Below are 25,204 nucleotides of genomic sequence, written 5' to 3' on the forward strand. Positions count from 1 at the left end.
ATGTTGAACATGTTTGAATCAAATCCTTTGAACCTGTCCTCCAGAGGTACTGGAATGACCACTCCCTGGGACAGGAGAGGTTATACAGCGTTCTGCAAATCTTTCTATCCTTGAGCAGATTTTGATGGGTTTAACAGAAGAAAGTGGTGAGAGGTTAGAATTTTAAACTCTTCTGAACCCCCTTTGAAACCCCTTATTGTACCCACAGGCCTGGGACATCTGTGACCCAGAGAAAGGTGAATTGTAACAGACACCTCCCCACTCTTAGGAGTGAGCCTCCCTTCACTGCAACAAGGTCTACAGAGTAAGACTTGGTGGTTGTGTTCTGAGGCTTGTGCCAAAAGGAAGGGCTCAATTTTGAGATAGAAGTTGAAACTGGTGCTGATATGTTCAATTTAAGGCAGTAGAAGACCTGAGGAGGGGGATTTTTTGATTTTCAGCCATGTTAGAAAGACCCTTCCTCTTGGGACATCTTTGTTAAATTTGTCAAGTGCATCACCAAAGAAATAGCCTTCTTCAAATGGTATATGTATGTGTGAGGCATCTTTTACAGGCAGATTCAGCTGACCAGACTGGAGGTTTGTGCCATGGCTTGTTCTAGGACATCAACACAAAACAGCAAAGGGAGGTAAAAGTTTGCAAGTGCTCCGCCAAAGTACAGATCTGGAAGTTGGCATTCATGTTGGTTGTTTATTGCACCAGTACAATCAGTTGCAGTTTGATAAACAGACGTTTCAGCAACAACTTGTTGTCAAGCTGGGCCTATGAAAGTAGAGTCTTTAGCCACTTGACCTTTTGGGAAATTTAACCACCAGTCCCCCCCCCCCTTATGATCAGGCAATACGGCACTACATTATTTTAACGGACAACTGCACGGCCGTTCGATGCTGTACCCAAATAAAACGTATGTCTTTTTTTCCCCCCACAAATAAAGCTTTCTTTTGGTGGTTAATAATCGAAAACCCCCTAGGAGTTGGATTTTAATTAATTTTTCTTTGTATGATATATTTGTGTTTTGGTAGTGCCATTAAAATCCCACTCCTAGGGGGTTTTCGATTATTACAACCCAATCAGAATCACCTTTAATTTCTTTTGGTGGTATTTGATTACCTCTGCGTTTATGTTCTGTGCTATGAACAAAAAAAGAACTGACAATTTTGGGGGTAAAAAAACTTTTTTACATTCTGCTATAAATTACATCCAATAAAAAAACAAAAATGTCCTTATAAATTTAAAACAAATTGTGTTTGCTACATATTTTTGGTAAAAACAAAATCCCAATAAGTGTAAATTGGTTTGCGCAAAAGAGTCAACAAACTATGGGATATCTTTATTTTTTACTTGTAATGGCAGCGTTCAGCAACTTAACGAGGGACTGCGATATTGTGGCAGACATTATAAAACTGACACTTTTTGGGGACCAGTGACACTAACACAGTGATCAATGTTAAAAAATATGCAGTCACTGTACTAGGGGTTAATATATCAGTGGCGATTTAAAAACCACAAAACACAATAGTTACCCCAATTTTGTTTGTATAATGTGAAAGATGATGTTACAACGTGTAAACAGATACCCAACATGTCATGTTTTAGAATTGTGCACGCTCTTGGAATAGCAACAAACTACAGTACTCCATAGGCGACACTAACATTTTTTACAGGTTACCTATTTAGAGTTACAAAGGAGGTCTAGCAGCAGAATTATTGCACTCGCTCCATCAAGGCTATACCTCACGTGTGGTTTGAACACAGTTTACATATGCGGGTGCCACTTGCGTATGCATTGGCTTCTGCGCGTGAGCAGAGGGCTGGGGCAGTCATCCATTGATCACTCTGTGGTTTGAGGCAAGAGGCCCGTAGGGATATATTTCAAGATGATTAGCTAGCAGTATAAAGCCTTTGGGAACGTGTCAGTACTACACAAGCTACGCCTCGTTTGGGGTAGGTTCCTCGACTCATTCTCTTGTAAGCCTTTTAAATGTGGGGGTGTTTGGAACCCATTTCTTATAGAAATTCTCTTCCATGGGATAAAGTGTGGAGACTTTCTTAGGAGGATAATATTGTTTATGCGGATGTTCCCATTCAGAATACATAAGCTTTTTTAGCCATGCATGAATAGGAAAATCATCCCCAGATGGGGGAGGTTTTAATGATTCCAAATTAGAGGTGGGTTCCTCAAGAGCCTGCGCTACAGGCAGCAAAAAGGTTGAACGAACCCATTTAGTAAGAGAGTGCACAAGCAACCTGTCTTGTGATGCTACTCCTCCTATATTAGGATCCATGGAAGGATAAATAAGTACCTTCCAAATCTTTGGGAAGATCTACCTGATCACCAGCTTCCTGCACCTCAATAAGAGGGTACAGAGCACTAGATGGGGAACTGCTACATTTGGCCCCACTATGGGGAAATATCACAGCATTAATCTTTTCCAAATTACAAATGGTAGAAGAAAAAACCTCTTGTGTGATATATACAGGGACTGAAGTATCTAGTGCACCACTCTCAGAGGATGACATTTTTTTGGAAATGGATTTAGTTGGTTGTGAAACCATTGACCCTTTAGAACCCTTACAGGAGTTCCTGGTCCCTTTACCACTCATAGCCTGAAGCACAAAGAGGCACTACCAGCAAAAGAATGTACACTGCTAGGTAATAGTCCTGCGCTATAAGCTGCTATAAATACCTAGCCTGGTAAAGTAATAATGTGTCAAAGGGAATGCCTGTGTCACCAAACCTGAAGCAAGCCAACACACAGCCAGCTACACACACAGTGCTTTAACTTCCTCCACCTGTGGCTGGCATCTGACGCCGTTAGCCCCACCCCCGTGCTAATTATAGCCCCCTTCAAAAGAAAGTGTCTTCCTGTAGGAGTGGCGGGCTTCAAACGCCTTGCGAACAGCTGATATGGCTGCGGCGGGGGGGTGTAAATCTACTGCTGTGCGGTCCATCTTTTTTTTTTAAAGAAATGCTTTTTGCCATACAAGTCCCCCGAAGGGGGAAATTCCAACACTGGGGGCGCAGGAGGAGAACCAGTCCCCCCTTTCTTACCAGAGAATTTGCTTGTGGCCGGAGAGGAAGAAATGAAAGCTTCTGACACAGCGCTGTTTCCAGCATCAGGCGGTGAGTGCTCAATACAGCCCCCAGTGGTGACACATAGGCATGACAACATTATAACCTAAAAGGAGATATTCATAAGAAAATCTCCACTTACCTTTCCTCACTGCAGGGTTATCTGAGATAATCCCAATCTTCACCCTTCACAGTGGGCTCCGAAACCTTCCGGAACAGGGGAACCTAGAGGTTACCCACAATCCTGGACCTGCAACAGCACCCTGCCAGTAAAAACGTCTTTATGGCCTTACTACCAAAAAGTACTAGATCCCAGGATCCAGCTCTCTAAAAAGAGAAGCATTTGGTACCATTCCTTTAGCCTATGAAAGGACACTGAACAGATCCGGTCAACATGGCTAGCCCCAACAAGTATTGCTTTCAGTGGAGCTCAGCACAGCACAGCACATCAACTCGTGACCAACACCTTAGACATTGGCAAAAAAACTGAGGACTCCCAATAGTGGGAGGGGTTATATAGGGAGTACATTTCTTGCCTCAGGGTGTGCCAGTGTTCATTACCTATCAGTGGCCCGATAAACCAACATAGTAAGTACTCAAAAAGCATGACAGGACCTATATGAGATAAGGGGTCAAAAAGACCTCAGATCTCATATTTACACTAAAATGCAATAAAAAAAATTAAAAAGTCATTTAAAAAAAAATAAGTTAAAAAAATAGCCCTATAAGAGCTATGGGCGGATATGACATTTTGACATTGCTTCCACCCTGCAGTGTCATGGAGATGGGTGGGGGCCATCTTCCCCTCATTTGTCTCCATGCAAGGCCAGTGAAAAGACTGGATCGCCTCCGCCACTGCAGACAGATCCGGTAAGTGGCGGAGGGCACCCCTGTCCTGACGCCTATAAAAGTGATCTTGCGGGAAACCCGCTGCAGAGACCACTTATCTTGTAGCCGACTGAACACGGGGATGCTGGGGTTATGGCAGCTAGCTGCTCCCATAACAACGATATCCATCCTCAAAGTGAAGACGTATAAATCGGCAAGTAGTTGAAGCATTTATTAACTTATACTTAATTTATGTTCCTTTAAAGCATGTTATATGACACATTGCTTGTCCTGTGTCATTGGGCCCCCTGTAATGCGTAAAAAAACCTGTCTAATCCTACCAGTTTCTACCAACCCCTCTGTAAACTGACCATGGTGCATCATGGCTGCCGAGACCAGACACCATGGTCAGTTTACACGCCTCTGTCATCAGAAGCCTGTTATCTGCTCTCCTCTTTGTTCCTGTGTCCTGCTCCCCCCCTCCTGCTGCTCATATCTTATTGCATTACCAGGCCATGTCTTTACTGCGTATAGTGAATTGGAACTTGCACACTCATGAGAAGCTTTGGGTTCCTTTAGAAAAAACTAATGGTGGGCCGCGACTTGGCCCATGCCCCCTGGCTTCGCCGTGCCTCCAGGAGACTATCCACCTCGGTCTCTCCCCCTTTATTGTGACCCTATCTATCTGGGATGGACTTAATAGGAAATTTTCCCTTGCTCAACTTCCCTCACTTCTGTCCCAATTAGGAGGCTATCGTTGGCTAACCCTTGGGGAGGATTTGGCTTTTTTTAGGTCCTGGGGCAGCGCAGGAAATTAGTTGCTTTCGGTTTATGACTAGTTCCAACCAAAAACCCCTAGCAGAACTTCGCAGAGAATGTCGCATGTCATCCTGGGTTAACTGGAAACATTTCCAGCTACTTTTTTTTTTTAAACCGTACAGGAGGGCATGAGATCTAGCAACTTCCTGACCAGATTCAAAGCTGGTGTGTGAGATAGAGAGGACGCAACAAATTTACTCTCTAAAGCCCCGTACACACGATCAAACAATCCGGTGGAAAAGTCAATCTGCCCGTGTGTGGGCTCTGGCTGACTTTTTTTACCCAAATGTCCGGCGGACTAAAAAAGTAGTTTTGCACATCAATCTGTCTGCCGGCAGGGGCGGGCTGGGCTGGGGGGCAGGGATGCATTTGCCCCCTGGGCTGCTCTGATTCCCTATAAAAATGCTGATGTGCTGCCAGCTGAGCTGGGAACTGCACATGATGTGCAGTTCCGCAGTTGGCCACATGTTACTGCTCGGTCCGGAGGGAGGCTGACAGGGCTGGATAACAGCCCAGAAGCGCAGGAACATTTGTGCTGTGAGCGGACATCAGTCCTCCTGTCACAGTGCTGTCCCTGGCTTCTGAGCTGACAGTCTGTGTCCATTGCAAGCACAGCCGAATGGAAGAGGGTGGATCCGCTCCGCCTCCTCCAGCCCCCTCTCTCTCTGTGACACTCTGAGCAACCTATGCGCTGCGTCTGAATAGGATGTGTGGGCGGGAACATTTAAACAGAGCAGACAATGTTTTCTATGGGACGCTGTGATGACTGAGCCTGGTGCTGGGTCCTTCCTTCCAAGTGAGCTGTGGCCAGTCTCTCCCCCCTCTGCAGATAAGGAAGTTTCTTTCAGCAGCATGTGCAGTAGCTGGTCCTATGATGTGGGCTCACACTGGTGTGCTGCAGTGTTGCTGATCTCACTGTCTTCCTGCATGTTCCCCCCCCCAGTCACATGCAGCCACACTGTGCCCACCAAATGCAGCCACACTGTGCCCACCAAATGCAGCCACACTGTGCCCACCAAATGCAGCCACACTGTGCCCACCAAATGCAGCCACACTGTGCCCACCAAATGCAGCCACACTGTGCCCACCAAATGCAACCTCACTGTGCCCACCAAATGCAACCTCACTGTGCCCACCAATTGCAGCCACATTGTGCCCATCAATTGCAGCCTCACTGTGCCCATCAAATGCAGCCTCACTGTGCCCAAATGCAGCCTCACTGTGCCCATCAAATGCAGCCTCACTGTGCCCATCAAATGCAGCCGCAGCGACCCCCCCAGCAGCATTTAACCAGCACAACCCCTGCCCGCTCGCTTTCTGACTGCCACTTACCGCATCTTGGTGGCGGGTCAGGCAGCAGATGACGGGGGTGAGCTGTGGGACGGGCAGTAGGTCAGGCAGTGGCTCCTGTGTCCTCCATGCTTCCTCCTGCTAGATGTCCAATAGGAGCGCCTGACCTTCCAGCCAATCAGGTGATGGGTATTAGACCTGCGCTATCCTGATTGGTGGAGAGCCGATTCAGTGTTAAAAAAAGCAAATATTAATTTGCTTTTCTAATACACCTGGGTGGGCTCCAAGTGCAATGCTCTGAGTCCACCCTATTTTGAAGCCTATTAGAGACTATGGCTCTAATCAGGTGCAGGGAAACGTGGAGCAGGGTCTCTCTCTCGCTGTGCAGGGAAATGTGGAGCGGTTTCTCTGTGTGGCATAGCTTTACTCACAAAGTGACCCTGCTGGCCAAGATGAGTTTGTTCCACTGCTGGCCGCTATCGTCTGCAGGGATTGCTAGGATTGCCTGGCATCTAGCAACCAGTGATGTCACAGTCCCCAGGAGGAAAGGATCTTCCACCTCCTCCACCCCTATTAGTGTTTTATCCACCCACCTCCTCCCTCCATCTTCTCCTGTGCGGCGGCATGCGCCTCGGAGTCTGCCTGAGGGAAGGGAACGGTCACTGACTGACAGAAGCACCTCTGCCTGAGGTGAGGGAGCAGTGAATGAATTAGAACATATGTGTAATGGGGCACATATGTGTCATGGGAGAATGAGCTGGTAGCAGAGGAGGAGATCACATCCTTAAATCTTAGCCAGGGGTCATGCTGGGACTTGTAGTCCTTTACTTTTGGGGATGTGATATCCCAAAAGTAAAGGGCTACAGGTCCCAGCATGAACCCCTCAGAGCTCAGGACCTAAGGGGACACATCCTTAGATCTCAGGGGTTCATGCTGGGACTTGTAGTCCTTCACTAGTTGGGGGGGGGTCAAATCCTTAAATCTCAGGTGGTAAGAAAGCGGACCTAGTGTGGGCAGGTAGCTCGTTCGGGAAGTCCGGCGGATAGTCTGATACATGTACGCGGCATAAGCTATACAAACTTCTACTACAGAACCATACCTACCACAACTCCCTATAACAGTGATGGCGAACCTTGGCACCCCAGATGTTTTGGAACTACATTTCCCATGATGCTCATGCACTCTGCAGTGTAGTTGAGCATCATGGGAAATGTAGTTCTAAAACATCTGGGGTGCCAAGGTTCGCCATCACTGCCCTATAACATCAGGGAATGGGAGAAAAAATTAGGCAAAGAGCTACCTGAGGGCAGCATTGAGAAGATCACTATGCTAGCTCACACTTTTCAGTCAATTCTAAAACCCAAGAATGTGGTTTTAAAATTTTTGTCCAGGTGGTATAAAGTACCTGACAAACTGTCTTGAATATTTCCGTCGGTAGCCGATCTTTGCTGGAGAGGGTGCGAACAGAAAGGTACCTTCTTACACTTGTGGTGGGAATGTCCTATAATCCGGCCTTTCTGGACTGAAGTCTGTAACATTGTCAAGGTGACAAATTACCAGATTGCTGATGATCCTTTACCCATGTTATTCCACGAGACTGTGGGGTCGGTAGGGTTTTATAGACCCTCTGACGTCTCAGCTCAACGCTGGTAAATGCCTTATTCCATTTAAAAATCCCAATTGGCCCCTCCCCTAAAAGAATGGCCATAAAGGGTGCAAGACATTATGGAGGTGGAAGAGTGGAGACACCGGTGTGCCAACACTTACCGAAAATCCTATAAATGCTGGGCCCTATGGACGAACTTCCATTCCTCTGACTTGTATAACTTGTGTAATTGTATTAATTTATCTAGATATGTTGAATTACTTACACTTTTATTGAGGCTTGCTGACCAGAAAATGCTACACGAACATGTGTTATGCATACTATGTTGATACATGGTCTCATTCCCTGCCCCCCCCCCTTTTTTCTTCTTCATCCTTTTTTCTTCACTAATGAGGCTTGTTGACCCCTACTCTCTACTTTGTACCCTATGGGTCCTCCCTTTTAGCCTGAGTAGATCGCTCACTGGTGCTCTTTGTACCTTTTTTTATTTTTTATGTCCTGTATGGAATCCCTTACAGGTTTATATTTTGGTTGTTTTCTGCAATACATATGGGGATGTCTGCACTTACAATATTTTCTTACTGCCCTTTAAAATGAAGATTAAAAATAAATAAATTTGATTATGTTCAAGAACTGGAAGTGATGTCAGAGGTCACTCAGGTCCTCCAAGGTCATAGAACGGAGTGGGGGACCCATCTTGCTCTTACTCAACTTCCTGCCCAAACGGCCGCATCGGATGGCTTCTGGCCTTTACAGATGGCTCCAGTAAGTCGGCAGTAAATCCACGCATGGGACCACTTTTAACCGACGCAGAATTGCCCATAGTGAAAATTTATAACGGGGTTATGGCAGCTGGCTGCTGCCATAACCCCGTCATTAAACCTCCAAGTAGTGACACATTTTTACTATGGGCCGGGTGGCAAGTGGTTAATGAAGATGATAATGATTAGGTTCCGAGGGGTGGAGTGAAACACATTTGGGGCATGCAGCCCAGGCTGGAGTTGCCATTCATTCCAATACCAGTGGGTCTGCATTGATGTGCAGATTCATGGGATCCATCCTTTGCTCGACAAAACAAACAGAGAAGCATATTACAGCATTTAACATTTCATTTTTAAACAACATAATTTTGTATGATTGAGCTTACTTCCTTGTCCATGCTCTCTAAGTCTTCCTTGCAAAGTGTATACAAAGGCATAGATTCAGACATGCTAGGCTGACGCTTTCTTCGAGTTGGACCAGACTGTTCCTCCTCTGCACTTTCTGTAGGCAGCTCTTCATCATCAAACAGTTGTTCTTGACTGGGCTGAACAACTCTGTCAAATAAAATGGGTTTCCTTAGTCAATTAACATGCCGTGTCTTTCAGTACATGAGCAAGCTTCTTGCTACTGTTAAATGGAAGTGCTTTTCTACCTTTAGACTTTAGTCTTATTTTCAAGTTTGTTTCTGCCTATCTAAATAGTTTTGATTTTCTTGATATTATCTTTGCTTAGGCATATGTTAAATTATCAACAAGCTATGTATATTTAAAAAGAAAAAACTCCATCATGTGATTTCACATAAAAAGTAACTGAACTCTGGCAGTTGCACCCATAAAAATGGCAGGCAAAGAACAAACAGCTAGTCATCAGTATTGTCTGTTGTCCCCCTGCAGCTAAACTTTTCCCTATTACTAACATACTATGCCTTGCTCTGCACTCAGCAGTGTAGATTGGGAGGGAATAGGAGTGACCAAACCTCCCCCTAATAGTGTCTGCAGCACGACAGCCACACCAGGCACACATAAGCAGGAGCCACATCAGCAGCATGTCCGTTCAGAGTGAGGGAGTCTGCTCTTCTCAGCTCCAGTCACATGATGAAGTCGAGGGAGGAATTCCCTTACTCTGAACTGCCCTGGATTGGCGAGTGTTTATTGGGTAGAGAGGTCATTTTTTATTCTACTCTGTACTGAACTGTGCGCATTTTGCTATCTTGACTCTCTGAGCTCACTCTCTGTGTGTTATATACGCTTGTCCCCTGCGATTTTGAATTATGCACTCCTGACCTCTGCACTGTGTATAAGCACTGAAGTTTCAAACTCCTCCCAGTTCAATTTTGCCACATGCACAATTTGCAGAGGTACACTCACCTCAACATCCATTTTTTTCCCTCAGGGTGGGTCCCCAAGACTGAACTACCATCACCACCACACCCAAAAAAAATAATAAATAATATTATTTACAGCCCTATCTGCACTCTGTGTGGGGGCATCTTAGCAGAAGGAGGACATGTCAAAACCTTCAAAGAACAGTCAGCAGCACAGTAGTAATATCACCAAATGTTACTCTTGAGAATAGCAGTCTAAGACATAGTGCCTTAGATGACATTCCACTGCAGATTTAAATCTATAAAAGGCAACAGAAGAGGTGTAGATAGGCATGCTCGAATACCACAAAGTGTACTGCTATTTTTCAGGGAAGAATTCCAGACAAAAAAAGGGGAATCTTTCGGGGTACATTATGCAAAATAACATTTTTAAAGGTCCTCTATAAGAGCCTTCAAATTCGGTGGGAACACACGGCAATTGAAATGTAAGCTATTACAGCGATGTCCCCGCTCGCTGATAATCCAACCACCTGCTCTCCTCTCCTCTTTCCCTGCATTGGGAGGCGGCGTTGTTGGGCACAGGGAGGTAGCATTGTTTGGGCACAGGTGAAGCTTCGCTTATAAAGTTGTTAATATTTATTTTTATAACTTAATTCTGCATAAAACTTTTAAGTGTAATTTCATGAAACAATTTATGAGGATGTGTTTAGGGGTGGAAATAGGGTCTGGCAGGATAGGGGTTGGGTGGGGCAACTGGAGGCGAGTAACCCTCAAGGCCAGGCTAGTGGCTCAGGACTTGAAATTTTAAACCCTGTCCTATAACACTTCTTCACTTTTTGACTTCAGATCCACTTTAATGTTCAATTTTAAGTCTTACTTTTGCCATACACAAAAGACAAACTATTTCATTGTGGATAAAGTATGGAATTATTAAGACTCGTGTTCGTTTTTTTCCCCCCATTTGTGTACTGTTTGGGTGATGTGCATTCGATTTTTGTCCCAAAGACAGAAAATAAGATCTTTCAAATCTGGAAATAAACCACCAGATCTTTTTCACCAGAACAGGTTTATTAATTGATGGTTTTATCCCTGTGACAACTGCTAACTGCTAATTTTTGTATGGGGTGAGAAGAGGGGAGATATACTCGCCTAATCAGCCAATCCTTCGAGCACAAGACTGGTCCCTGTAGCTCCTGCACTGTGTGGCTGCCTATGCTAGCATTTAAGTCACTATAGAGAGGGGCACAAGGATAAACCACAAAGAACAGCAAACGGTAAGGCATCCAACATACCTAACCTATAAGAGTTCTAGATGATGAAGATCTTTTGGTAAGCTCTGTACCTCAACCTGGCTAAGTTGGGCAATTCTGCCAGTGGGACCGGTAATTAAAGGGGTTGTAAACCCTCAGTTTTTCACCTTAATGTATTCTATGCATTAAGGTGAAAAACATCCTGTCATGCAGCAACCCCCAAAGAGCCCCACTTTTACTTACCTGAGCCCCGTAAATCTCACAATGGGAACAAGCACACCAGCTCTGGCTGGCGTCTTGTGTCCTTATTGGATATACAGTGCCTTGCGAAAGTATTCGGCCCCCTTGAACTTTTCAACCTTTTGCCACATTTCAGGCTTCAAACAAAGATATAAAATTCAATCAATCAAGAATCACCAAGTGGGACACAATTGTGAAGTGGAATGAAATCTATTGGATATTTTAAACTTTTTTAGCAAATAAACTGAAAAGTGGTGCGTGCAAAATTATTTGGCCCCTTTACTTTCAGTGCAGCAAACTCACTCCAGAAGTTCAGCGAGGATCTCTGAATGATCCAACGTTGTCCTAAATGACTGATGGTGATAAATAGAATCCACCTGTGTGTAATCAAGTCTCTGTATAAATGCACCTGCTCTGTGATAGTCTCAGGGTTCTGTTGAAAGCGCAGAGAGCATCATGAAGACCAAGGAACACACCAGGCAGGTCCGTAATACTGTTGTGGAGAAGTTTAAAGCCGGATTTGGATACAAAAAGATTTCCCAAGCTTTAAACATCTCAAGGAGCACTGTGCAAGCGATCATTTTGAAATGGGAGTATCAGACCACTGCAAATCTACCAAGACCTGGCCGTCCCTCTAAACTTTCAGCTCAGACAAGGAGAAGACTGATCAGAGATGCAGCCAAAAGGCCCATGATCACTCTGGATGAACTGCAGAAAACTACAGCTGAGGTGGGAGAGTCTGTCCATATGACAACAATCAGTCGTACACTGCACAAATCTGGCCTTTATGGAAGAGTGGCAAGAAGAAAGCCATTTCTCAAAGATATCCATAAAAAGTCTTGTCTAAAGTTTGCCACAAGCCACCTGGGAGACACACCAAACATGTGGAAGAAGGTGCTCTGGTCAGATGAAACCAAAATCAAACTTTTTGCACACAATGCAAAACGATATGTTTGGCGTAAAAGCAACACAGCTCATCACCCTCAACACACCATCCCCACTGTCAAACATGGTGGTGACAGCATTATGGTTTGGGCCTGCTTTTCTTCAGCAGGGACAGGGAAGATGGTTACAATTGAGGGGAAGATGGTTACAATTGAGGGGAAGATGGATGCAGCCAAATACAGGACCATTCTGGATGAAAACCTGTTGGAGTCTGCAAAAGACCTGGAACTGGGACGGAGATTTATCTTCCAACAAGACAATGATCCCAAACATACAGCAAAATCTACAAAGGAATGGTTCACAAATAAACGTATCCAGGTGTTAGAATGGCCAAGTCAAAGTCCAGACCTGAATCCAATCGAGAATCTGTGGAAAGAGCTGAAAACTGCTGTTCACAAACGCTCTCCAACCAACCTCACTGAGCTCAAGCTGTTTTGCAAGGAAGAATGGGCAAGAATTTCAGTCTCTCGATGTGCAAAACTGATAGAGACATACCCCAAGCAACTTGCAGCTGTAATCGCAGAAAAAGGTGATTCTACAAAGTATTAACGCAAGGGGGCCGAATAATTTTGCACGCCCCACTTTTCATTTTTTTATTAGTTAAAAAAGTTTCAAAAATCCAATAGATTTCGTTCCACTTCACAATTGTGTCCCACTTGTTGGTGATTCTTCACAAAAAATAAAAATTTTATATCTTTATGTTTGAAGCCTGAAATGTGGCAAAAGGTTGAAAAGTTCAAGGGGGCCGAATACTTTCGCAAGGCATTGTATTCATAGCAGCGCAGCCATTGGCTCCCGCTGTGGTCAATCAACTCCAATGATGCGGATGAGAGTCCTGCGGTTAACCCCTTCACTGCCAGTCACATTTACACAGTAATCAATGCAATTTTAATCGCACTGATCGCTGTATAAATGTGAATGGTCCCAAAATCGTGCCAAAATTGTCCGACGTGTCCACCATAATGTTGCGGTCACTATATATATAAAAAAAAAAAAACTATTCATTAAATCGCCATAAAACTATCCCCTATTTTGTAGATGCTATAACTTTTGCGCAAACCAATCAATCAAAAACAACTTAGGTTTTTTTTTTTTTTAACCAAAAACATGTAGAAGAATATGTATCGGCCTAAACTGAGGGAAAAAAAAAAATAGGATTTTTGTACAACCCTTTTCTCTGAAGTTCATTGACGGACACAGCATCTTCATCTTGGCCTTAGGGTTATTTCGCCCCTTTAGGCAGAAAGTGTTAAAAACAGCAACACTTGCACAGTACCGCCCAGGGGGTGGTCCTACTGGCTATAACCCCTCACTGCATCCAGCAGCTCAGTTCGTCAAAAAGAGTACAAACATAAATAGGAGGGGTGGGTGCTGTGTCCATCAATGAACTTCAGAGAAAAGGATTTTACGTAGAGTACAAAAATCCTATTTTCTCTATCGTTCATTGACGGACACAGAATCTTCAGCTCGACCTTAGGGATGTCCCCAAGCAGTGTCAAAAAATAAGGGGTGGGAACATCAAGAAAATACCTCCACCCATAACAACCAGAGCTCCTCAACGGAGGAGTTGCAACCCTAAACAGCCGCCTGCAAAGCCTTGCAGCCGAAGCAAGCACCCGAAAATGCCCTCACATCAACCTTGTAAAATTTAGTGAAAGTGTGAATGGACGACCAGGTCGCCGGCTTACACACCTGAGAAACAGATGCTTGATGTCAGAAAACCCAAGAGGCACCAATAACCCTGGTAGAATGTGCTGTGACATGAAAGGGAGGCCCCTGCCCCCTTATGGCATAAGCCTGAACCACAATCTGTCTGATCCACCAAGAAATGGGGCCAACGAGACCGCCAGTCCCTTCTTTGGACCAGCCCCCAATACAAACAGCGAGTTTGACCTCCGAAAAGGAGCCATAGCAGACAGATACACCCACAGAGCCCCGACAATGTTCAAGGAATGCAAAGCCACCTCTTTGGGGTGTGACGGCCAAGGACATAAGAACGGAAGCACAATGTCCTCATTTAGATGAAAGGCCGAAACAACCTTTGGCAGAAACGAAGGCTGCGGACGCAGCACCTCTTTATCCTTGTGGAGGATCAAGTAGGGAGACTTGCAAGACAAGGCCACCAACTCAGAAATCTTTCTGGCAGATGTAATAGCCACTAGAAAGACTACTTCTAGTAGGCGATCTCCCTAATGTTTTCAAACGGCGGTTTCTGAAGCACCGAGAGCACCAGATTCAAATCCCACGGAGGTACCGGTGGTCGAACCGGAGGGGCCACATGTCGAACCCCCTGAACGCACTCACCAATGAACGAGTCGCCAAAGGCTCGGTGAAAAAAAAAAAAAAAAAAAAAGACAGCCAAAGCCGATACCTGCCCCTTAAATGGTGCTTAAGGCAAGTTTCTCATCCACTCCTCGCTGCAAAAACAGCAGGATACTGGAAACATATGTAATATGGATTGCGCTAACTACCACAACTCATTGAATGTCAAATATCACAGTGCCTTATAAAAACCAAAAGTGCCGTGCATATATTAATACGTCTATAAACTCCTCACTACATCCTTAATAAAAGCATACATGTTCTATGCTACTGTATAAAAGTGCAATTCACTATTAAAAACAATACCAAAAAGAATAGTACAAAGAAAAAGAGGACAGAAAAATAATTCCAGTGCAAATGAATGCCCCAAGCGAGTGATCACTTCAGTGCCAATTAATTCCTCCTATATAAAGTGCTTCTTTTATCCAAACAAGTGACTTCACCACCACCTGCTGCAATGGCCACCCACCAGATAAACCTGCATATGCGCCTTTGGTTCATTTAGGAGAACCACTCCATTCAGGATTTCACCAATAGCCTTTCCAAGCAGTATGTAAGAGCCTCTTGCAATAATTGTTTCTCATAAAGATATATAAATAGCCATCATAGTGTAGCATGTAATCAAAATGTATTTAAAAAGGTAAAAAAGCATAGTTAAACTCACATGCGCCTGTGCCGGCACCAAGCATATCCAGCCGTGTACGTGGGGATGGAGTTCAGATTTATCAGACAGAAGGTCCCCTCGCATCGGCAGCCGCCAAGGAACATCCGCCACCATTTGTACTAGGTCGGCGTACCACGAATGCCGAGGCCAATCAGGGGCAATCAGAATTACCGAAGCAGACGCGGTAGAAGTTTGAGTGGGGGACAAGCATAAATCAGCCGATAATGCCACCATGGAGCCACCAACGCGTCTGCCGCGTCCGACCAGGGATCCTTTGACCTGGCCACAAACCTCTGTACCTTCCGATTGAGTCGATAAGCCAGAAGATCCACATCTGGAGTGCCCCACCTTAGGCAAAGGAGCCGAAATACATCCAGATGTAGGGACCATTCCCCTTGGTCCAGCATCTGACGGTTTAGGTGGCCTGCTTGCCAGTTTTCTACGTCCAGAATGTACACGGCCGACAGAGCCAGGACACACTGCTCTGCCCACCGCAGGATGTGAGCGACCTCCAATGCTGCAGCCGAGCTCCTTGTTTCTCCTTGATATACGCCACCGTCGTGGTGTTGTTTTACTGGATCCTGACCGGACACCCCTGCAGCCTCTGTGACCATGTGGAGAGGCACCGCCTGATCGACCGAAGTTCCAGAACGTTGATCGGCAGGTGGGACTCTTCCTGGGTCCAGCGACCCTGGAAGCCACAAACTCCCGACTGCATGCCCCAAACTCCCCCCTCAATCGATCAGGCTGGCGCCCGTTGTGATCACTGTTCAATGAAGAGGAAGGAACGACTTCCTGGACCAAAGGGCTGGCGACCTCAGCCACCAGAGCAGGGAATCCATGACTAGCTGGCTCACCCGAAATTTGACAATACAGGGACAATGGAGATTTGTCCCATTTAGACAGAATCTCCTTTTGCAAGACTTGAGTGTGGAATTGAGCATACGGTACCGCCTCAAAAGTGGCTACCATGAGACCCAGGACATGCATGCAAAAACGCAGCGACAACCACCTGCGGGACACCAACAATTCATCACAGCTTGAAGAGTCTGCAGCTTTTCCGAAGGGAGAAAGACTCTCACCTCTGAGGGGTCCAGACGCAAGCCCAGGTACTCCAGGCGTTGAGTCGGCACCAACACAGACTTCGGGAGTTTGGTTGGGTACTGAACCTCCAGAAGAATCTGCATGGTGATCGCCACATCCTCCCTTAATTCTGAGGCAGAAGCTGCCCTCAGAAGGAGGTCATCCACGATCGCGATCCGTCGCTGCCTTAGCAAAGCCAAAATTGGGGCTAGCACCTTAGTGAAGACCCTCTGTGCCGACGCCAGGCCAAAAAGGGAGAGCTACAAATTGGTAGTGCTCATCCCCGTCCGCAAATCGCAGAAACCTCGGATGCTTGATGCATATGGGGACATGCGAGTATGCGTCCTTTATGTCCATGGACAACAAATAAATCCCCCTGATTGAGTGCAGCGACCACTGAGCGAACTGGTTCCATCCTGAATCTTTGTACTTTCACAAAGCTGTTGAGGGCCCTGAGGTCCAAGAAATGGAGATGTCCATTTCTTCAGGAAACTCTCCTCAAAGGGGTAACACACACCGTCATGCATTTCAGGACTGAAAAGGCCCACTGCGGTTTTCCCCACTCCTTGTAAATAAACTTATCAAAATAAGTTGGGTAAGGAAACACCTTAGCCGTGTGGGCCGGCTTGTGGGACCAACACCTCTGTAGATGTCCACGCCGTATCCTCCATCTTTAGGGTATCCCGCACCGCTGTAATAAGTGCTGCTACAAGCGCCTTTTCCTGCGCTGACCCGGACACAGAGTCAGAGTCATTCTCACTGTCTGAACGGTCCTGGTACGCATCCTCTGACATGCCAGAACAGGGGCCTCCTGTCACAGCTGGGCCCGAGTCTGAATCAAAGCTTTCAAAAGAAGACGGCGGGGGCGTTTTTTTTTACCCCCCCCCCTTGCGCCCATACACCACTTCCACTCTGGCAACAAAAGCCTCCACGACCGCCGACAGGTTGCTCATAGGCACCGCAGCTGCAGGGGAACCAGTTGCAATAACAGGGATGTCTGGGGAAATAACGCCAGCTTCTGGCACCATGCTGACCCACACTCCACTTAGGGACCTAAGGCAAGTCACACAAAATGTCCACCCTCCTAGCTGTCACAGACTGAGGGGCCCCCCCGCAGGTCTCACCACCCTGACCCAGGTACTGCATTGTGCTGCTGTCCGCTCTCCCCTGTGTCATCCACGAGGTGTGTGTGAAAAGAGTGCGGTTCTAAAAGGAAACAAGCACCTGGCACTAGAGGCAAAACTGAGGCTACTGGAAAAAGCAAAAAATGTCTGAGGGCGTCAAGAAAATGGCCGCCAAACTTCCAGAGAATGGCTGAAGGAAAACTGGCTGTGGCTACAGAAAAAATGGCCGTGGCCCCAAGAAAATGGCTGCGGAGTGCGCAGCGGCCTCCCCACATGGCAAACACACCACAAACACCCCATGACCCAAAAACAGGGAAGAGGACGAGCGGACCCCCAACACCCAGCGCAGCCCCCAGAGGACCCCCATGTGCCCAGTCACGCAACGGCCCATAGCATGGGGAGGGAAGGGACAGGGAGAGAAGAAAGGAAGAGTGAGAGACCCCCTGGTCAACCCCCCCAGGGAATGCACAGCTGCTCCATCCTGCCAAGACAGGTGGAACCATACTTACCCCTCTCCTGCAGGGACTGCTGGAGGCATTTCATGGACAGACCCATAACCTGAGCAGTACGGGGTGGCTGTTGGCCATGGCACACTGACAGACAACAGTAGCTCGGTCATATGTGTGCCCCAGAACATATAGCTCACCGGCCTCCCCTGGATCAGATGGGGCATGTCGTGGCCGACCCAGCACGTAGCTAGGGCCTGTTCACGCTCGATGGCCAGGCTGGGGAGACAACCAGGATCTATATCATCCTTCCTGTCACTCAGCCCGACTGTTGATTGCAGATCACAGGAATCAAAAATGCAGAAAAAAGAAAAAAAATCACAATGGTCCCACCAGGAGCCAGGTGCTTCTACACTAGGCAGAAAAATAAACAGAGCTGTTGGATGCAGTGTGAGGGGTTATAGCCAGTAGGACCACCCCCTGTGCAAGTGTTATTTTTAACACTTTCTGCCTAGTCCTCTCCTAGAGGGGCGATATAACCCTAAGGTCAAGATGAAGATGCTGTGTCCGTCAATGAAGGAAAGAGCATGTATATATATATATATATATATATATATATATATATATATATATATATATATATATATATATATATATATATATATATATATATATATATATATATATATATATAATTATTTTTTTTTTGGGGGGGGGGGGGGGATACTTATTAGAGCAAAAAATAATGCTTTCTTTCTCAAGGCAGATTAGGAGCACAAGGGAAGGATGACTAAACAGCCTCCCAAGAGGAAACCAATGAGACAAACTAATAAAGCAACGTGGCCGATGTAAAAAGGTTAGGTAAAGGGTGAAGCCTAGGAAAGACATTCCTAAAATTTTAGGAAAAAAGAGAAGCCCAACAAAGATAGTTTCAGAAGAGACGAGATCTTCCAGCGTATACCAAAAGCTGACAGAAAAGAGTGACAGTGTAGTTTAGACAGAAGGAGCAATCTTCATCTAGTAATCAGGTCCCAAGTAAACCTCTAAGCAAATTAGATACCAACAAGGGAAACCCTGTGCAGGTAACAAAAGTGTAAATCCCTATCGGAGAACATAAAAAAATTACATATTACAGTATGTATGTTTTGTCCTTTTAACTAGCATTTAATCTCTCAAGAAGAAAAAGAAGGCTGGCATCTGTGACCTAAATAGTTATAACCATCAAGTCATCTAAACCGGAAAATATTTGTTTTACTGTGTTTTTCCAATTGCAATTATATCCATGATTCAGTTAAAGCTCTAAACACAAACCTGTATGAAAGCTTAGCTAAAAAAAAATTGCAGGATACCATGGGAGTTTTATATTAATTCAAACACAACTCAAAAAAAACAAAAAAAAAAAAAAAAATGTAACCACTACAATACAGGGCACTTTCGCCCCCTTCCTTCCCAGCCCAATTTTCAGCGCTCTCGCACCTTCAATGACAATTGCGCGGTCATACTATGTTGTACCCAAATGAAATTTTTTTATCATTTTGTTTGTACAAATAGAGTGGTATTAAGTCAAGATTTCCGGTTTTTATTTTTTGCGATAAAAGCGAAAAAATTGCGGAAATTTAATTTATTTTTTTTCAAAAACACAATATTTTCTTCTTTCTATTTTAAAAGAAATCCAATAAAATCTAATTTTGTCATAAATTTAAGCCAAAATGTATTCTGCTACATGTTTTTGGTAAAAAAAATTCAGTTAAGTGTATAATAATTGGTTTGTGTGATCACGGACATATGTACGCAAATGATCATGTACAGATGTGTGCAGGTGATCACGGACGTGTGTGCAGATAATCATTGGGACTGCGATTTTAGTGGGATATATGTTTTTGGGGACATGTGTGTTTACACTAGATTGGTGATCAGCAAGTAAAAAGCTATAAAAAACAGCTCATACTCCCTGATCACCAGCCGCCTGCAGCGATCCGCTCTCCTCAGCGACGAATTCCTTGTAAGGAGAGGAGAGCCGATTGCCTAGCAACCGGCTGTTTGTTTACATCACATGACAGCTATGATTGGACACGGCCGTCATGTGATCAGGAGGGCCAATCACAGAGCCCTCCTGCCGATCCGAGATGCGCCGTGTCCGGGTGACACGAGCACATCGGGATCGCGCACAATCCCCCTCTTTCTGAAGGACGTTCAGAAACGTCCAGTCAGAAGGAGAAGGCTCCCACCCGGCCGTATATATACATTGGTCAGGTGGGAAGTAGTTAAATAACTGCATCTAGACATTCAAGGATTAAAAAAAAAAAAAAAAAAACACGATTTCATTTTTACAATGCCCTGACTAAAAAAGTTAAGTGTTAAAACACCTGTGTTAAGCTTAACAGAAATGCACGTGAAAGTCTTGGATCCTAGTCTTAGACCGTGCAAGGGGCCTTGACGTCTATACTATAGTATCCACAGTGGGCAGTAAAGGTTTGTAAGGTTCCATTTTTCACCAGTGGGAGGACCACAAAGTCAAGCCCAAAGCGCCATAAAGTGAAGGGATAAAATTATAGACAATAGCTACGCCTAGACAATATCTTACAACGCCGAAAGATTTTTGGCTGAATTTTCCAGTTTCTCCAGGCTACAACTTGCAGCAATCAGTGGGATGTATAGGGATATTCTGACTCCTCACACTACTGTTCTCCTTCAGTATTGCTTTAACACATCTTGAATCCCCCAACAAGCAGTAACTTCACTTCCTACAGATTTTTTTTTAAAGTGGTATTAAACCCCAAGCCAAAAATGTAATATATTGCAGCTTAACAATCCTTAGATGTAGTGGCTGCATTTGTTTTCTTTTCTTTTATTCCCGTGTGTTTTCACCTAATCTGACCAGTAACACCTCCTTCAGTGTTAAAATGTACCCACTCTGGATGAAGGCGCACAAGGGCACCTTAGTAGAGCAGCATTGTCAGTTTATGGGCAGAGGAGTATTAGATGTACTAGCAGATTTAGATGCACTAAAGAAATTGAAGCCAAACTCCAGTCAACACTGCAGTTACAGGAACCGTTTTTTTTACCTTTTGGGATAAATGTTTTACATCAATAAAAGCTGATCATTGTAAACACCCCTGTTAGTGGTAAATGGTTTGTCTCAACATTCTTAGGTATATTTGCAGGAGAGCTGGTTCTGTTGAAAAGCAGTGTTACTGGATGGATGACCAGGTGAAAGGACAGTAAGCCTAAAAAAGGAAACTAATGCAGACATCACATCTAGGAATTGGTGTGCACCTGGGGGGGACCCATAATAGGAGGAACACAGGGGGTGCTCAGTGCAAAACCTTTGCACAGAGCAGGTAAATTACAGGTTTGTTATATAAAAAAAATCTAACTTTACAATCATTTTAACTCTGGTTAACGCATCTTGTGTTACATAGCAATCCATCTCTTTAAGCAATCCAAGGAAAAAGATCTAAGTCCATCAACGGTATATACAAAGGGCCTGGGTGTCCCTTATCCCTGCTAGAATAGTGTAGTTCAAACAACTGCCTCTTCAGAATGAACACAACTTCCCAGCAAAGGACAACTGTTTTCTCAAATGGAATAATATTTACTCTTAAAGAGTTTTTAGACAGTTGAATGATGAGACAAGTCTTAGCATTAAACAAAAAAGAGTAGGGGACTGATTCTTGACTCGTTAACAGCCTGGGCAATGGATCCAAGGATGCAAGAGGCACATCGGGATCAAACTTGGAGATTTAAACAAGAATTTGTAGGCAACGCAACATGTCAATTTAAGGTCACTTTAAGCGGCAAGCTCACAGCAAAACACGTTTTAAAGCCTTGTACTGGACCCGTTCCCGTCTGTTGGGTGCAACCGCTAGCCCAGAGCTCATCTACATCCCAACACAAAGTCCACAAGAGAATACCAGGCGATTTAGTCCATTGTTGGCTGAAACATTTGAGAGATTAATCTACCAGGCGTTCTCTGTGTGCAGCCAGTTCTTGTTCACTTTAAGCTTTACTGGTCCAGTTGTAGGCAACAGGCAGCAAAGATTAAGATTATGAAGGAGAGAATTTATTTTAGCTGTCAAGGCTTTTATGCATGTGTGCTCATTCACACTTAGGTCTTACAACTTTTAGGTATAAACTGCGTTTGGATATGGACAGGCTAAATTATTTGGTTATGGGAGAATGATTGCTTAGACCAGGCATGTCCAAAGTCCGGCCCGCGGCCCGGTTTTGAACGGCCCGCCTGGTTATTTAAACATATACATCTTTTGTGGCCCCCCCGGCGATCTCCCAGCACCGGGGTCACAAAAGATATATAGTCCTGCTGCCTCAGAGGGAGGAGGCAGGACGAGTGCCGTGCACACAGGAGGAGAATTTCCTGTTTACACAGCAGCTGTAATAGGAAGTCCCATCTCTGCCATTGGACGACTGTTCTGTCCATCAGAGGAGGCGGGACTTTCTCTTAAAGGGGCCGTTGTGTAAACAGGAAATTCTCCTGTAGGATGTGTTTGGCTCTCGTCCTGCCCTCCATGGCTGCACTGATGGTAATGGTGGCTGCATTCCTGGCAATTGCAATTGTGGGGCTGCATTCCTGGCAATGGTGGCTGCATTCCTGGCAATTGCAATTGTGGGGCTGCATTCCTGGCAATGGTGAGTGAATTCCTGGCAATTGCAATGGTGGGGCTGCGTTCCCGGCAATGGTGGGGCTGCGTTCCCGGCAATGGTGGGGCTGCGTTCCCGGCAATGGTGGGGCTGCGTTCCCGGCAATGGTGGGGCTGCGTTCCCGGCAATGGTGGGGCTGCGTTCCCGGCAATGGTGGGGCTGCGTTGCCGGCAATGGTGGGGCTGCGTTGCCGGCAATGGTGGGGCTGCGTTGCCGGCAATGGTGGGGCTGCGTTGCCGGCAATGGTGGGGCTGCGTTGCCGGCAATGGTGGGGCTGCGTTGCCGGCAATGGTGGGGCTGCGTTGCCGGCAATGGTGGGGCTGCGTTGCCGGCAATGGTGGGGCTGCGTTGCCGGCAATGGTGGGGCTGCGTTGCCGGCAATGGTGGGGCTGCGTTGCCGGCAATGGTGGGGCTGCGTTGCCGGCAATGGTGGGGCTGCGTTGCCGGCAATGGTGGGGCTGCGTTGCCGGCAATGGTGGGGCTGCGTTGCCGGCAATGGTGGGGCTGCGTTGCCGGCAATGGTGGGCTCTGCGTTGCCGGCAATGGTGGGCTCTGCGTTGCCGGCAATGGTGGGCTCTGCGTTGCCGGCAATGGTGGGCTCTGCGTTGCCGGCAATGGTGGGCTCTGCGTTCCTGGCAATGGTGGGCTCTGCGTTCCTGGCAATGGTGGGCTCTGCGTTCCTGGCAATGGTGGGCTCTGCGTTCCTGGCAATGGTGGGCTCTGCGTTCCTGGCAATGGTGGGCTCTGCGTTCCTGGCAATGGTGGGCTCTGCGTTCCTGGCAATGGTGGGCTCTGCGTTCCTGGCAATGGTGGGCTCTGCGTTCCTGGCAATTGTGGGTCTGCAGATGGGCACTGGCCCTTATTTTTCTTCACAGTTCTTTATTTAAAATTACATTTTTTTTTTTTTTCCTGAAGCTTCCCTCTTAAAGTGAAGGTGCGTGTTATACGCCAATAAATACGGTGTATCCAAATAATACACTTGAGTTCATCTCACCACACACAGCCACAAAGGCAAAAAAATTATTGTTGGGCAGTGTATTAGTGCTCGGACGAACAGACTTAGACCGAATTTTAATGATTCAAAGAATGTCAGGCAAAATGGTCGGCCCTCGCGCATGTTCAGTTCATCAAATCTGGCCCTCTTTGAAAAAAGTTTGGACATCCCTGGCTTAGACTAAGCTTCTGGGTAGCTGAATGCATAAGTACAACATGTAGAGGTTGCAGGAACAATACGTGCCAAGTTACAAGTTTTCAATTATTTTCACATCCTCTGTTTTTTCAAGATGAACGCTGGACCTCTAAAATTTAGGTCTAATGTCCTAGCACAGTGATGGCGAACCTTGGCACACCAGATGTTTTGGAACTACATTTCCCATGATGCTCCACCAAACTGCAGAGTGCATGAGCATCATGGGAAATGCAGTTCCAAAACATCTGGGGTGCCAAGGTTCGCCATCACTGTCCTAGCATATCTTGCCACATATTTAGGTCCATGACAAACCGAGCATTCTTGCTTACTGAAGAAACTTTACCCACACACAGATTGCTAAGGACCTCCATGGCTGGAGTGTGTGCTTCCAAGGCATCAATTCACAGAAGTAATTAGCCGGCAACCCGGGTTTCCGGCTAATGTCTTCTATTGCTCCATTCTTGCTTACTACCCAATAAAAAAAAAAACATGCTTTGAAAGATAAACAAAGCAAAACACACACTAATAACATTTTACAGATTTTATTACCAAAATTTTACAGGATACAAAAAAAATGCTCTTTAAAAAAAATACAGCATTAATGACTTGCATAGTGTAGCCAACATTAAAATGATAAAAGGATTTATTTGGGTAGGCCTGTAATAAAGACATTTTACACAACAACCCCTGGCCCTACTTATTACAAAAAAAGGAACCAATTATGCAGACTCCATTCATTAAAGATTTACTGACACCTGTTGGTATCTGCAGATGGAATGTTTTGGCACTGCACGCACACTGCCTTTCATGAGAACTAGGTTTTGCTAGATGCATCTGTGCCATTTTACAATGATCCAATCCAGACTAATATTAACTAAATCACATGCAAGCCGGTTCCAGTGGACACTGAACAAAACATTGTCATTAGAACATCTACATTTTGTTTACAGCCTGTGATCCAATACTAGGTGAACAACATTCAATAAGGGTTGTAAATGAGATGTATAAAAAAAAAAAAAAAAAGCAAGTCGTGTGTAGTACCCTGAAGAGAGCGAAAAACGAAGTACATACATACAGTAGCTGGATCAAATTCTGATGCTGCACTAAAAGCTCTATGTACTCTCACATGGTTGCTGCAAAGGGTGCACATCAGCAAAATCACCTAGCACAAAATGTATTCAGTCCCTGTACACAGAACTTTAAATTATTTGGCCTTTATTTGTTTTCCTTTATGCAAACATAAGAAACAAGCCAACATTACACCGCGTTTCATTTTTTATTCATACTAGCAAGTGTGCCAGAACAAGAAAGATTGTGGATATAAACAATACTAGAAAAGTATCTTAGCAGGCATTACATGCAGAGGAGGAGTGCAGGGTTGTAACAGTGCTGAATGGCTAGGGGTGGAAAAATGTGTCCCCTAATGTCTTCAGCATGGATTTGCAAAATGGTGTAAATTATAGAGGGGCAGAATTGGAGTCCATCTCTTCACACAGAGGGTTTGAAATAGGAAACGGGGGTAAAATCAGTGTCCAGGAAACAGGCCGTTACAATTAAAGCAAGCTGTTCTGGGACAGTGA

At 45.4% G+C, this 25,204-nt stretch overlaps 1 protein-coding gene across 3 annotated transcripts in view; it reads right to left on the minus strand.

Annotated features, from left to right (window-relative positions):
- CTDP1 (CTD phosphatase subunit 1) overlaps positions 1-25,204 on the minus strand; it is a 195,986-nt gene that overhangs the window by 67,509 nt on the left and 103,273 nt on the right. For 2 of the 3 annotated variants that reach the window (XM_077492323.1, XM_077492322.1), the window contains one exon: positions 8,764-8,932. The exons of the other annotated variant lie outside the window; for it this stretch is intronic. In XM_077492323.1, coding sequence (XP_077348449.1) covers positions 8,764-8,932 — 169 coding nt within the window. The remainder of the gene's footprint in view (positions 1-8,763; positions 8,933-25,204) is intronic. 3 annotated transcript variants of the gene reach the window in all.

Source organism: Lithobates pipiens, unplaced genomic scaffold (genome assembly GCF_037356315.1).
Source record: "Lithobates pipiens isolate NorthernLeopardFrog02 unplaced genomic scaffold, aLitPip1_a1.2 Scaffold_19, whole genome shotgun sequence".
Taxonomy (NCBI): Eukaryota; Metazoa; Chordata; class Amphibia; order Anura; family Ranidae; genus Lithobates; species Lithobates pipiens.